The sequence below is a fragment of the Peromyscus californicus genome, unplaced genomic scaffold, assembly GCF_007827085.1.
Source record: "Peromyscus californicus insignis strain IS unplaced genomic scaffold, ASM782708v3 Scaffold_4__1_contigs__length_199733344, whole genome shotgun sequence".
Lineage (NCBI taxonomy): Eukaryota > Metazoa > Chordata > Mammalia > Rodentia > Cricetidae > Peromyscus > Peromyscus californicus.
In genome coordinates, this window is record NW_026294562.1 from 138110039 (window position 1) to 138122129 (window position 12091).

At 50.7% G+C, this 12091-nt stretch overlaps 1 protein-coding gene across 1 annotated transcript in view; it reads left to right on the forward strand.

Annotated features, from left to right (window-relative positions):
* Klf13 (KLF transcription factor 13) overlaps positions 1 to 9988 on the forward strand; it is a 52466-nt gene extending 42478 nt beyond the window's left edge. The window contains exon 2 of the mRNA XM_052762366.1: positions 4540 to 9988. Coding sequence (XP_052618326.1) covers positions 4540 to 4829 — 290 coding nt within the window. The 3' untranslated portion in view covers positions 4830 to 9988. The remainder of the gene's footprint in view (positions 1 to 4539) is intronic.
* The last annotated feature ends 2103 nt before the right edge of the window (positions 9989 to 12091 follow it).

Sequence of the window (12091 nt, forward strand, 5' to 3'; positions counted from 1 at the left end):
CACCTTATCCTTGGGGGCTGCGTTGGACGCAGGAGGGCGCATGCAGGATTCCAGTCCAGCAGTGAGGCCAGCAGTGAGGGGTTTTAGCCATCGCACTCCCTTCGCCGTGATGGAAGGTGGGGTCACCAGCTGTGGTGCCGGGCTTGCCTGTGTAGGGTGTCCTGTGATTAGTTCAGTCCAGCCACTCCACCCGGAGGCCAGTCTCCAGAACAGCGCTTTCAGAGTGATGCTGGAGGGTGGGTACCTGTAGGCACCTGAGACCCTTGCATGGCACCATGAGCTAAAACTGTTGACTGCAGTGACAGTTGCCTACCTTTGCTCTTCCTAGAGTACAGTGGAAAATTCCAGACTGTGTGATCATTGATGGCCTCACTCTGGACAGCTGCTGGAACCTGAGCTTGGGTGTTGTTTGTGCTGTGTCTTCTCTTGGGGTGAGGACCATGTCCCGAAGGTCCCGCCTTAAGCATGTACTCGGCGAAAGTCCTTTCCCACTTTCCTCCCCAGCGAGAAACTCCAGTGACAAGTCTCCTCAGATGCTGCCCTTGTCTGCAGCCTGGACATTGCCTGGCCCACCTTTAATAGTACCCACCTCATAGGCTTCCGGGGATACGAGCGGAAAGATCCTGAAAAGGACAAGGATCCAGGGCTGTTAGGAATGCAAGTGAGTCTGAGTTCAGTGCATTCTGACTCCACCCTGAACCCAGCTCCCACCCCCACTGCAGTCTAAGAAGACCGGGGTGGGGATAGCACATAATAGCCATTTTGGACCACGGCAAGCCTGGTACCAGAGCTGGTTGTGTCCAGCCTGTCCATCACCATGTGGGCCCTGCTGTGAGAACAGGACAGCATATTTGTTTCCTGTAGCTGCTGTAACACAGAACCAGTGGAGAGCTGAAAGCAGCTGAAATTTACTTTTCAGATTTCCTGAATGAAACCAGAAGCCTAAGACCAAAATGCTGGCAGGGATGGTTCTCCCTGGAGGCTCCAAGGGAGCACCTGCTGTGTGCATCCCTCCTCACTTCCAGCGCTGGAGCTGGCAGCTGCGAACTTAGGGATGGGTTGGTCCAGTCTCTTAGCGCCGTCTGCCCGTTACTTCCCTCTGTATCTTGTGGCTTTGTCTCAAGATTTTTACCCCAATTTTATCTACAAAGACCTCTATCCCCCACCCCCACTTCAAATTAGGCTACCTCACAGCTTCTGGGGGTTAGGGGTTGGCTGTCTCTTTTTCTTTGCTCATCCTACTGCACGCAGTCTGGAATCGTACCATCAGTATAACGGAGACCGGGTCTGACCTGACAGCGTCGAGGCCAGACCTTCCCACGGTGCTGCTGCTGATTAATAGGCCCTCTGAATGTCCGAGAATAGAATTGGCGTGTGACGTTTTTCACTGTTTTGTTGATAAGACACTCCCTCCCACCCCCGGAACCAGTGAGCAGTGTATTCAACATTGCCATTTCTTGGACTGTGGTTGGGTTAGATATTTTTAAAACTGTATTTAATCATTTTTTTAATTGGGAGGTGGTGGTACATGTGAATAGCATGTCACACGTGTAAAGATCAGAAGATGACTTTTGGGAATTGGTTCTCTCCCTCCACTGTGTGGGTCTTGGGGATGGAACGCAGGTCATTTGGCTTGATTAAGCGAACACTTTTACCTGCTGCTCTTGTAAGTCCGCAGCACAGAAAAGCTTATCATAAAACTGTGTTCAATTTAATACTGTTCCCCTGATCTGATTTTAGTTGTCCTGATGGGTATTGTAAAAAAAAAAAAAGAAAAGAATATGTATGTGTGTGGTATATATAATATACATTTCTGTTTCTTAATTTCTCAGATTAATCTGTTGTTTTCATGCTATTAATTTAAGAATTTATCTCCTACCCTTATGCCCACCCTCCTCCTGAGTTGATGAATATATAATTTTAATTATTATATTATTTTAATCCCACCGTGTACCTTTCTACCTTTCTTTGGAAGCCACGTTTTCTGCTGGGGCGGTGGGATCCGTCTGTGACACTGATTCTGCACAGTCTTGAAATCTAGCAGTGGCTTACAGGACTGAGAGACAAAGTTGACCTGCTGAGGCCTGTGCTGGGGTTCTCTTTACTTCTACCTTTACATGGGGTTGTTGGGAAAGATAAGTAGTTTTACATAGGAAAAGCGGCTGAGCCTTTGCACGCTTCACTGGTTGCACGCCAGTACTTGAGTGTGCTTCTCATTGGATTGTTGTTGTCTTGTGTCCAGATTGCTCCTGTATTTACTGGAGTTCATAGTCACCTTAAAAAAAAAAAAAAAAGGAAAAGTCGTGTGCCTTTGCTGTGTCCTCAGGTTTATCTAATATCTTGATCATGCTCTCTGCACAGAATTACTTTGGTCCTAGGATCATCCCCTGTGGACCTTCGGCCCCTGCCTCCCCAAGCCTCCGGGTTGCCCTTCACTCCTGGTTTCCTTTTTTTTTTTTCCTGTATGGAATATATATCATGTAAACTCCCCGTTCCCTGCCCTCCAGCTGTCCAGTATGACATAGACACGTAGTATCTTGTTCTGGCGTGGATAGCCTGAGGTTTGTTTCTCGCGTACCACTTATTAAGTGTTGAGCTCTCATTTTTTTTACTCACTGTTGTTATTATGCAGAACTTCTCATAGCAAGGGATGCTTTTGTGCACTCAGCTCACACCTCTGCCTGATTTCCCCCAGCATCCTCTCCTGTCTCTCTGCGCCCCTACCACACACACTGACAACAGATTGTCTTACTTTCCACTTAGCAATTTCCTGCATTCTTTTTTTCTCTTTTCCTATTTTGCCAGTCTATACCTCTTCTTAGATAAAAACCCCTGTACTGATTCCTGGAGCTTTCAACTTTTAGTCCTCTGCTGTCTGTTAAAAACAAAAATTCCGCCGGGCGGTGGTGGTGCATGCCTTTAATCCTAGCGCTCGGGAGGCAGAGCCAGGCGGATCTTTGTGAGTTCGAGGCCAGCCTGATCTAAAGAGCGAGATCCAGGAAAGGCGCAAAGCTACACAGAGAAAAAAAAAAAATCCATGAAAAGCTAGGAATCTACTCATAGAACAGTCTTGGAAAATAGAACCAAAAGAGTTGCCAGGCGGTGGTGGCACACACCTTTAAACCCAGCACTCAGGAGGCAGAGCCAGGCGGATCTCTGTGAGTTCGAGGCCAGCTTGGTCTACCAAGTGAGTCCCAAGAAAGGCGCAAAGCTACACAGAGAAACCCTGTCTGGAAAAAAAAAAAAAAAGAACCAAAAAGTAACCACTCATGGCTATGCCCCAGGTTGCTTGGTTTTGAATCACCTCTCAGTATCTCTCCCCATGATGTGAAAATTAATGAGGAAAACATATACCACACAGGGCCTTGTCTTCAGCAGTCCCAGGAGCAGTCCCAGGTGAATGCAGCATTCACCTATTTTCTAGAATTGTTTTTTGTTTTCAGTTTTTCAAGATAGTTCTTTGAATATATCTCTAGCCTTTTAGAATTATTATTTAGTCAAGAATATGTTTAATTTCAGTGCTTTTTTTTTCTCTCTCTGAAGTTGCTTTTTATGGCGTTCTCTTTGTTCTGTGCATCCCACCATATCTCAGATTCTGTTGAGAATACTGATTAGAAATTATAGGTTAATATTTTGTTTCCTGGCTTCTCTCTTTTTCCTCTGGGGTTGGTGGCTTTTTTGCTTTCCTTTTCATGCTAGTGATTTTCATTGGCTGTCAGGTGGCCCCAGGTGTCTGTTTATATTTAAGGTGGATGGGTGGGCTATGTGGATTTCCTTTGCTGGACTTAGGTGGGCCAACTTCAAGGGCTGGAAATCTTCCTTAGAGCCTCTGTAGGGCAAGGAAAAGGGAAAAGGCAGCGTGTGACTGCTCCAGTACCAGACAGGCTTCATTCTGGGGTGCCACCAAATGTGTGTGCGTACGTGCATGTGTGTGTGTGTGTAAGAGTTGGGGTAAATGCTAGCTTGTCCCTTGATCTGAGCAAGGAGTAGATTGGGGTCTAGAGTGAGTGAATCTACACTACGGAGGCAGAGGCGCTCTGTGGTCTGCCTTCTCCACACCTGCCTAGGCCCCTGCTGGGCCATTCTGATCTATCATCACCTTTGTGTGTCATCCTGCTTGAGTCTGCAGGAGCCTTTTGAAGTCTGTTGCGTGCCTGGCCTGCCCTAGGACCCCTGCCAGAGCAGGGGCAGTGTGCTGGCAGGCTCTGGGTAATGCCCTCTCCGACCCCCTCTTGCTAGACAAGATGAAGAGTGTCCCTTGGGGCCTGCACCTCCTTCCTACTCCCCTCTCAGGGCTAAGTACCATTGGCCCTGCCCGGGAGTGTTGATGGCATGCTTTCTTTCCCTTGCCTGAGCGCCCGTGCCAGAGTCGGCCTTGTTGCTTGTTTCTTCCTCGGACCTGTCATCCGCTTGCATCTCAGGTGTGGGCTGAGAGCTGGTCACGGGCTGGGAAAATGGGCCCCGAGGGTGGCGGGAGGCAGTGGCCTGGCCGGGCGGTGGGGTGTGGCCGAGACTTAGCTCTGCCCCTGTCTCCCGCAGGTGAGCGGCCCTTCGCCTGCAGCTGGCAGGAGTGCAGCAAGAAGTTCGCGCGCTCGGACGAGCTGGCGCGGCACTACCGCACGCACACGGGCGAGAAGAAGTTCAGCTGCCCCATCTGCGAGAAGCGCTTCATGCGGAGCGACCACCTGACGAAGCACGCCCGTCGCCACGCCAACTTCCACCCGGGCATGCTGCAGCGGCGCGGCGGGGGCTCGCGGACCGGCTCGCTCAGCGACTACAGCCGCTCGGATGCCAGCAGCCCCACCATCAGCCCGGCCAGCTCGCCCTGAGCGCCCGCCCGCGCCCGGACCGCGCCTCGCCCCCTTGGTCATAGGAAAGCTGAGCGAACTTGAGAAGTCCACAGCAAAACACTTTTCTTCACCTCAGGTGTCAATTTTTAACAAAAAAAAAAATTGTTTTTTTTTTCAAAAAAAAAATATATACACGACCCACAAATTGCACAATAGAGCTAGCCACGAAGTTGAGATTCAGCGGTGTTGAAACCCCCCCCCCCCCCCTTTCTCAGGGATGGACGCGGTCCACGAGGTCAGTGAGGGCACGTCTTTCTGCCGCCTTACTCTGTACATAGATTTGCACTCTGGAGTTTTCTGTGAGGTTGGGGGATCACTGGGGCAGAGCAGGCCAGCTGGGAACAGATGTGGCCACTGACATTGTGCTTTCGCAGCAGGCCCCCGCTCCCCCAAAGGCCTGTACCCCTCTTCCTGCTTACCACTCAGTTGCTGTCCTCTGCCCCTCGGCCTGGCTCAGAGCACAGGTGGGTCTGAGGGAACTGGCCACCTCACAGGGATGTGGTAAGCCATGACAGACCATGGGAGCACGTGCCTGTGGAACTGTGGAGAAGGACATCTGCCTTGTAAGCGTGGTCCTGCCTGGCTTTCTGCCTGCAGAAATCCTCAGAAAAATGGAGGCCAGATGCAAACCCCGCCTGGATTTGGGACACCATTGCTGCCAACAACCCAGGGAGGCGGCCCGGGCCCTGCCTGCCCTACAGAAGGCACCTGGGACCCGTCACCCTCACACCACGTTCTCAGACTGGGAAATAGTGCCCTGGGCACGGTGTGCTGAAACTGCCCCCCCCCCCCCCCCCCAAATTGGTGGTGTTTCATCCAGTTCCCCAAGTTCTCGTGCCCTGGGCCACTGTGGAGGCCTCTGTTTGCAGCAGGACCATCATGCCCCCTCTTCCGCCTCTTCAGTCTGTGTGTGTGGCCCTGTGGGTGGCAGCGCTCACATCCCACAGAGACCGCTGGTGGCAAAGGCATTATCTATCGGCCGGACCTCCTCAGAGCAGCACAGCAGATGTGATAGGAGCTGATGATACATACTGGAGAGACAAGGACCCTGCTTCTGCGGCGGGACACCTCGTGAAAGTTGTGGGGGTCACCTTCTCAGAACCTTGAGTGGAGACTTTAGCAAACCCACGGTTCCACACTGTTGCACTCCCCACTTCCGGCCCTCTTTTCTGCCTGCCCTGCCTCGGAGGACCCTAGCCACACCCAATCTGCAGGGTGGGGATGGGGGAGGGGCTGCCGGTAAAACAGCAGGAACCGAAGCCAGGCCTGCCCTGTTTCTCCTGGAGCCCACACCGGGGCTGGGCTTCAGATGTTGGGCCTCCTTAGCAAGACCATGTTCTGGTCGCTCTTCTGCAGATCCTTGGAGTGTCCATCTACTCCCACCCTGCAGAGACCCAGCCATTTCCTCCCCTTCTCCTAAGAGCTGAGGCCTAGGAACATAAGGCCCCAGGACTGGATATATATGTGTATGTGTGTACGTGTGTGTGCGTGTGCGCGCGTATGTATTGGGTGGGTGGGTTTGGGATGGACTTGAGGTGTCCTCCAGAGACCTCTCTTCATTTCGATGTGGAGGATCAGCCCTTGTGACTCAGAGGGCCGTAGATGGGCTTCCTGGGCCCAGAGTGCCTTGGTTGTGGTCATTCTGCCTGTACCCCAGCCCTCACACAGTGTAGGGGGGTAGCACAGGGAAAACCCAGAGACCATGCCCAGCCGGGTCTGTCTGCAGTTTCTGGCTGTTGTCATGTGGCTACCTTGTGGACCTGGGACACCACTTTCTAACTTCCCATGTCAGCTTTGAGAGGCTAATGGCATAGGGTGGCTTCTGGTAGTGCAGTAGGTGCTGAGCTGGGCTGTGGCATTGTTGCTGCCGAAAGCAGGTGTGGTGGGTGTGTGTGTGGGGGTCCCTTGCCCTGGTCCAGTGCAGGGCTGGTGACAGCCCTGCTTGCATTTCATCTGGGGAAGAGAATGGAATATGTGGTCGGGACCTAGACTGAAGGGAGCCCTGGGTGCTTGGGGTGTGGCGATCTTCATGCTGAGTTCCAAAGTGTCGTCCCTCCCAAAGTCGGTGTGTGAGGCAGAGAAAGCCACACTCTGAACACATTTCACGTCTCAGGAATTCACATTCCAGATTCAGGAATTTTATTCCAAAGTCCTTTGGTGCACCTGCATCCACGGTTCTGAAGACAGAGGGAGGCAGCAGTGTGCCTCAAAGGCCAGCCGAGGTCTCTGTCTGCTTGTGCTCTCCCCCAGAGTCACAGAAGGAGCCTTTCCAACTCCGCCACTGCCTGCACCTAGGAAGGGTAAAAAGGACTCTAAGCCCCATCATCTTGGAATAAAAGAAAGAGCTGGTTTGTCGTAGTAGAGCGGGTTGGGGGTGGGTGGGGGAGGGGAAAGCGGGCGTAGGCTATTTCCAAAGAGCACTTAATTTAATTTTTCCTCTGAATGACCCAGGGCTGTTCCATCGGACGGATGGAAGGGTAACGTTGCCTTAAAACAGAAATATGCAGGCGTTGGCTATTTTTGGCAAATGAACGTGTCTTCATTCCCAAAGTGGTTCTCCTTTAATGGCAGGGTGTGGTCCTTCAGCATGGGACCGAGGCACCCCTCATGGACCCCTCCCCATATCATCTGGGGCTTCAGTTCATCTCATCAAGGGGTGGGAGGAAGGGAGAAACAGGACTAGGCTCATTTCCAGTGGGTTCTCATTAGGTTCCCATCTCGTCATAAACAAGGGATACCTTCTAAGATGCAGAGGCTTCCCAGTCTGGGTCTGTTGCGGGGTCTTTGATTTTTTGCGGTTATGGCCATATTTTCTGGTTTCAGTTTGACTGAGGAACCCATAGGGTGCCCAGAAATAATATGAAAAGTCAAATCTTTTTTTTTTTTTTTTTTCAAGGGACGGGAGGCAGAGATCCCACAATGAAAGTGCCTGAGTGAGGGGAGAGTTCCCCACCGCAGTGTCTAAAAGGAATTCTGGACTTCAGCCATCAGGGGGCTGGAGTTTAGCTCATGTCCCAAATGAGAAAGCCCCTCTTTGCGTCAGCCATATTAGGGGGTCAATGTCTGTTCCCCAGATGCCTACTGAATCCTACAGCCATACAGAAAACAGCCCTTTCCAAAGAGGGCCCTCGGTTCTCTCTTGATGGGTGCTACGTAGGGATGGACAGTGATGCCCTTGATGGGAGTGTGGTCCTGGAGGTGCCCTACCTGTGTCCTGCTGTGCCCCCTACCCACAGGACCTAAGTTCAAGGTCCCCACCTCCAGCTCATCCCATCTCAACTTTGTTCTGAGGCCAGCATTGGGACAGGCTCAGGATTCACCAGAGTGCAGCTTCCAGGTGCAAAAACCTGCACCCTGGTGAAGGGTGATTTAGATTTGGGGAAGAGGGAAGGAGACATTCTGTGGTTCCAAGGGAAATGTGGCAGAACAGAGGGGTTACCATTTCAGACTTCTTCCTCCCAGCCTCATTCTGTCCAGGAGGCCGGCCCTTTTCTTGCCAGAAGCAGGTGCTACATACAATGTACACAGGGTCACAGCATTTCCTAGAGGCTTCCTCTGGGATCTCCACCAAGCAGGGGCACCGTCCATGTAAGACAAATCTGAGCAATAGCTTGGCCTCGTTTCTCAGCTCCCGGTTGTGGCTTTTTTACAAGGCTACCTATTTGGACTTCTGACAGGTGTTACTGAATGCGCATCCCCCACACACACACTTTACAAAAGGTCATTAGGTCAGAGACAGTGCTGGAAGGTTTATGTACAGCCATGTTGTGATCAGTAAAATGCTTTGTAGGTCACCCACATTTTTTTTGCTGTCCAGAGTTTCCATATGTGAGTCCTGGTGGCCATATCTTTCAAAGTGAAAATCCAGATGTGGACTCACTGTTTTGAAATCGGGATGGCACGAGGAAGAGCCAGGCCCCATGACTAATTTTCCTGATTCTGAGTCTTCGAAGGTTTGTCCTGGACACATTCCAGAGAATTTTGTACCCAAACATGGATGCTCAATCCAGCTAACTACTGATAGAGGCCTGAGCACTGGTGAGGGAGAGGCCCTTCCTCTTGCTGGCTAATTGACCTCCAGCGAAAGGAGCAGAACTGGCCTGGAGGCCCCAGGCCACCAGGGGAAGGAGGCTGGCTTGTTTTCCGTTGACTCCCTACAGCGATAGTGGTGGGCTTGTCTTGGAACTCTCTAGCTCAGCCCCGCTCCCCCACCCCCCCAATCTCACACAGCTTTAAAAACTTAACTACTTTTATTTAGAAACAAACAGGATGGCAAAGAAGACTCCTCCCCCACACCCCTGGGGGTGGGCAGGAAACAGGTCAGGCATGAGGGTGGGGTTTCTCCCAGCTCTTTCCCTAGGACACCCACTGTGGGTCTGCTGCCTGTGCTCAGGAGCAAGGGCAGCCTGTGAGCCAGGCTGCCCTTCTCAGAACCGAGAGCCTAGACTTGGGAGTATCTCTTCCCCAGGAGAAGCTATGGCCACTTCTCACGTGACTGACACTGCCTGGTCATCTGCTCCAGTGTCATACTTGAGTTACGAGAACTACCCTGGTATGTGAGAAGAAGGATTTCTCTGTTCCCCATTGCACACTGGAGAGGCCCGGGGTGCCTAGTGCAGGGGACCCCAGGGACAGTAACACAAGCCTCCTTGCATTGTGGGGCCAGAGCTCCTGGCCTTCCATGGTGACTGGATATCCCTGTTGTGGTTTCATTGGTTAGGCCCAGGTGACTGCTTCTCATCCAAAGCCATCGGTGGAACTTCTGTGGGATCCTTTGCCAAAACCCCAAGGCAAAATCCAAGGGTCCAAGGCCATTTCCATCAAGTTCCAGGTTTTCTTTCCTATAGGAACTTTTTTTTTTTTTTTTTTTTAAACAAAACCCTAGCTCCCAACATGCTTCCAAAGGCCATGTTCTGTCTTTCCTGGATCACTACAGTGAAGTATTACAGTTGTACAGTTCCCAATCTGGCCTTGGCTTGCTCGGATAAAACTTTGTTATGTATTTTGTAAGGCATAGATTCTATATTGTAATGTCCTATGCAAAAGAAAAAAATTAATGAAATTGTAAATTTTATTGTTTTAACATGTATGCATGTTTAGTGACGTTTACATTTTGAAATAAAATTTATGATTCATTATTTTATTTGCCTAGGTAACTCTCTTGAGGGGTGTGGTCAGCCGAGGCTCTGGGAGGGGGACAAGTTAAAATCTGGAGAAACGCCAGCCACTGACTGGAGGGACAGAACCTCAGCTGGGACTTTGCACAAGATCTCTGGGGACAGTGGGTTGTCTTTTGGGTGTGGGAGACATTTGAGTTCACTGACTTTCCCTCACTCGAAGTCAGCAGAAAGGACATGGAGGACATGATGCCCGTGTCCTCAGAGGGTTATATGTGTGTCCTCTAGTGTCCTTTTTGTTAGTAGTCACTGTAACAAATAGGATAATCGACCCAAAGAGGAAGGGGGTCTTCTGACGCATGCTTTCACAGGGTCCGCCATAGGCAGTTGGCTCCTTTGCTGTAAGCCTGTGGTGAGGCAGGGTGTCCTAGCAAGAGGGAGTGATGGAGCAAAGCCATTGACCTCCCCATGAGGTGGAAGAGGAGAGGGAGCCCAGTTCCCCCTGTGCCCTTGATGGGCACATCATCATGATCTGAAGACTTCGGCTCTGCCGTCTACCAGCATTACCAAACCCTGGGGAGCAAGTCTCCACATGGACACCCAAACTCTAATGCTCCTGTAAGCGTCTACATTCTCCCTAGATGCAGCCACTCTGTGTCTAAGATTCTAGAAAGTGCCCATTTCTAGCCACAGAAGTCACAAGCCAAAGTTCACTGCCTAGGGAAGAGGGAAAAGATTTGATGCCTGTAGACACCAGAGGCCAAGTTCTCTGTGATCTTTTACTGTCCGTGGTTGCTATGGATGCCAGCAATGGAAAACAGCTAGCAGGGTCAGGTGAGTGACTGGGTCATCCCCACCCCACCCCACCCCCGGTCTGTAATAACAGTAGCATGTGGGTTGGGAGATTGGGGGCAGGGTATAGTTGAGACCCACATCCTCAGCCTTCATCCACAGTGGCATCCATACCGTTTCAATCTGCACCTGTAAGTGAAACCCACCAAGAAATTCTAAATATTAACAAAAGAAGGCATTTCAGTTGAAGATGGGTTTCCCTGAAGCCACACTGACCCTGTCATCACTTCCTGGTAGACAATGGTTTCTAAGATCAGGACAGATGTACATGCTCAAAGCACCAGGTACATTAACAACCATAGACAAACACTCATCTAAAAACGTGTTGGCCCAAGATACTTTGCTGCCAGTTCTCAGTTGGAGTCTTGCCCCAGGACAACGCTGTTCACCTCCTCTGCAAAGTTCCCGTATTGTGTAGGAACTTCCGCAGACAGCAGTAACTGCAGGGTGGGTCTGCTTCCATAAATGGTGTGGGGGAAGGGTCCTGGATGCTTTAAAAATACCCACAGGAAAAAGAAATGCCCGTCAGTCATGACGTCACTGCTGAGAGCTCTTTCTAAGAGGGAAGCAGCATTGACGGCCCACCTCAGGAACTGGGGATCTCCTGAGACCTTAGGAAACAAAACACATCTTCTAAAAAGCCTCAGTTTTTACTGATACTTGAAAGAATTCATTAGTACATGAGATATCCAAGTAGCACATCCTTTCTGTCCTCCTGGGACAAGGTAAAGAGGCCCCTGTGCAGTTTGTGGTAGTTTGGTGGAGTGCCATATCTGCCTGTATCCAGGCCAGGGGAGGGGAGGTGTCAGATTGGGGGTGTGGCAGGCTACCATCATCCCAGGGAGCTGATTCTGCCTGTTTTCTTTTAAGTTTTTATTTATTCATTATGTCTTTCACATCAAGCATCTTGATCCCATACATTTCCCCATGCCTTCATATCTGCCCTCTGCCCTTACACCTCTGTAAAAATAAAGTAAAATAAATTTCAGAGAAGAAAAAAAAAAAGGAAAAATCTGGTCATGGAAGCTGTAGTGTGACACAAAATCCTTTTGTCCATATATCTTTACTTGTAGGTGTTCATTGTAAAGAGTCATTGGTCTGGTTCGAGGCATCTGGTCTCTGCCATACCATCAATGCTGGGCTCTCACTGGGACTCTTCTTGGATATCCTGTTGTTGCCCTGTGTCATGGAGATCCTGCAGCTTTGGGTGTGCAGGATCGGCCCCTTCACATGTTCCAGCAGATCATAGATGGAGTGGATGTTGAGGGTGGG